Below are 1,364 nucleotides of genomic sequence, written 5' to 3'. Positions count from 1 at the left end.
TATTTACTTTACAGAATTATTATTTTGTGTACTAAATGAATGTTTAAAATATCATGAAGCAGATTGATTTTAGACAAGACTTTGTTTTGTGTTACCTCCAAATGCCTCAGTGTCACTGCAGATCTTTCTAGCAATGTAAAAAGAGCAACAGTGTGATACTTTTTCATTAGTGGAAATAAATGATATGGATCCAAATAATGTCTGGCATGATCTTAAAAATGCATCTTATATACCTCTGTCAACTTCAACAAATATAACTGTATTGCTTTGAAAGACATCCTCACGAGGAAGATGTGCTATGCAAGGTGTTGTGTAAATGGTTTACTTTGTAAATTATCCTGGGCTTTCAAAAAGATCATTCTACCTTTAGGCCATGTGCTTGACAGTATGTCTCTCATCTTATTAACAGGCACCACAAGGCCACATAAGGAGGGGGAAGTCCCTGGTGTGGACTATATTTTCATCACTGTTGAAGATTTTATGGAATTGGAGAAAAGTGGTGCTCTCTTAGAAAGTGGAACATATGAAGGTAAGCATGTTTTTACTCCTAAATTTCTGTCATGTTTCCATTGTACACTTTTCTAATTTGAGGGAATTGCACTGGGTTATCTCATCACAAATGTGTCACTGCTACTGTTAGCAGAAATTTGTGAAGAGCCACATGGCCAGTACCAGAATATTTTCATATGTAAAAGCTAAATGCAGATGGGTTCATTGTAATTTTAGTGTATTATAGTGGCTAAGAGAAACATGGTAATACATTACACTTACAGGCCAGAAACACTAGTCCTTTACACCAAATACTCAAGGGCATTTCCACGAAGTTTCAATAAGCAGCTGCATTTCTAACACAGGACAAACACACTCTACAACAGAGATCAGGTGTAAGGCTGACACTTCTACAATGCACATGTGATCCTGAAATACCAGTCTATAACAGAGGTTGAAACCTCAGTACTTAACTAAAAGAGGAAGGATTTGCTATGTCATGTCTTATGGGCTTTGTAAAGTTATTGAAAAGAACTCATTAATTTTGTAATATGACAGGGGGATAGGAACTGTCCTAAGGACTGTATTAGAAAGTGCCTTTCTATGGGGCAAAGAGCCAGCAGCTTACTGCAGAACATTGCTTCCCAGGAGAATTGGTGATTTGTCTGATTTTAAACCTATTCCAAAGCAGAGCTATCCTGAAACTACTGCAAATGGGATGGCAGTTACATAGCAGGACGTTCTCATAAAGCCAGAACAATTGTACACTATTTTAAACCAAATGTTTCTTAGAAAAACATGAGTATCTAGAATAACTGAGTAATCATAGAATCATCTGGATTGGAAAAGACCTCCAAGATCATCAAGTCCAACCC

At 36.8% G+C, this 1,364-nt stretch overlaps 1 protein-coding gene across 1 annotated transcript in view; it reads left to right on the top strand.

The window, feature by feature from the left end:
* Window positions 1-409: 409 nt before the first annotated feature.
* Window positions 410-1,364, top strand: part of LOC103799989 (membrane-associated guanylate kinase, WW and PDZ domain-containing protein 2-like) — a gene marked incomplete at both ends in the record, with an annotated part of 53,653 nt that continues 52,698 nt past the window's right edge. The window contains one exon of the mRNA XM_009072348.1: window positions 410-529. Within this exon, the coding sequence (XP_009070596.1) occupies window positions 410-529 (120 nt within the window). The remainder of the gene's footprint in view (window positions 530-1,364) is intronic.

The sequence above is a fragment of the Acanthisitta chloris genome, unplaced genomic scaffold, assembly GCF_000695815.1.
Source record: "Acanthisitta chloris isolate BGI_N310 unplaced genomic scaffold, ASM69581v1 scaffold22123, whole genome shotgun sequence".
Lineage (NCBI taxonomy): Eukaryota > Metazoa > Chordata > Aves > Passeriformes > Acanthisittidae > Acanthisitta > Acanthisitta chloris.
The sequence above is the reverse complement of the archived record's forward strand: the minus strand, read 5'-3'. Positions and strand labels throughout refer to the sequence as shown.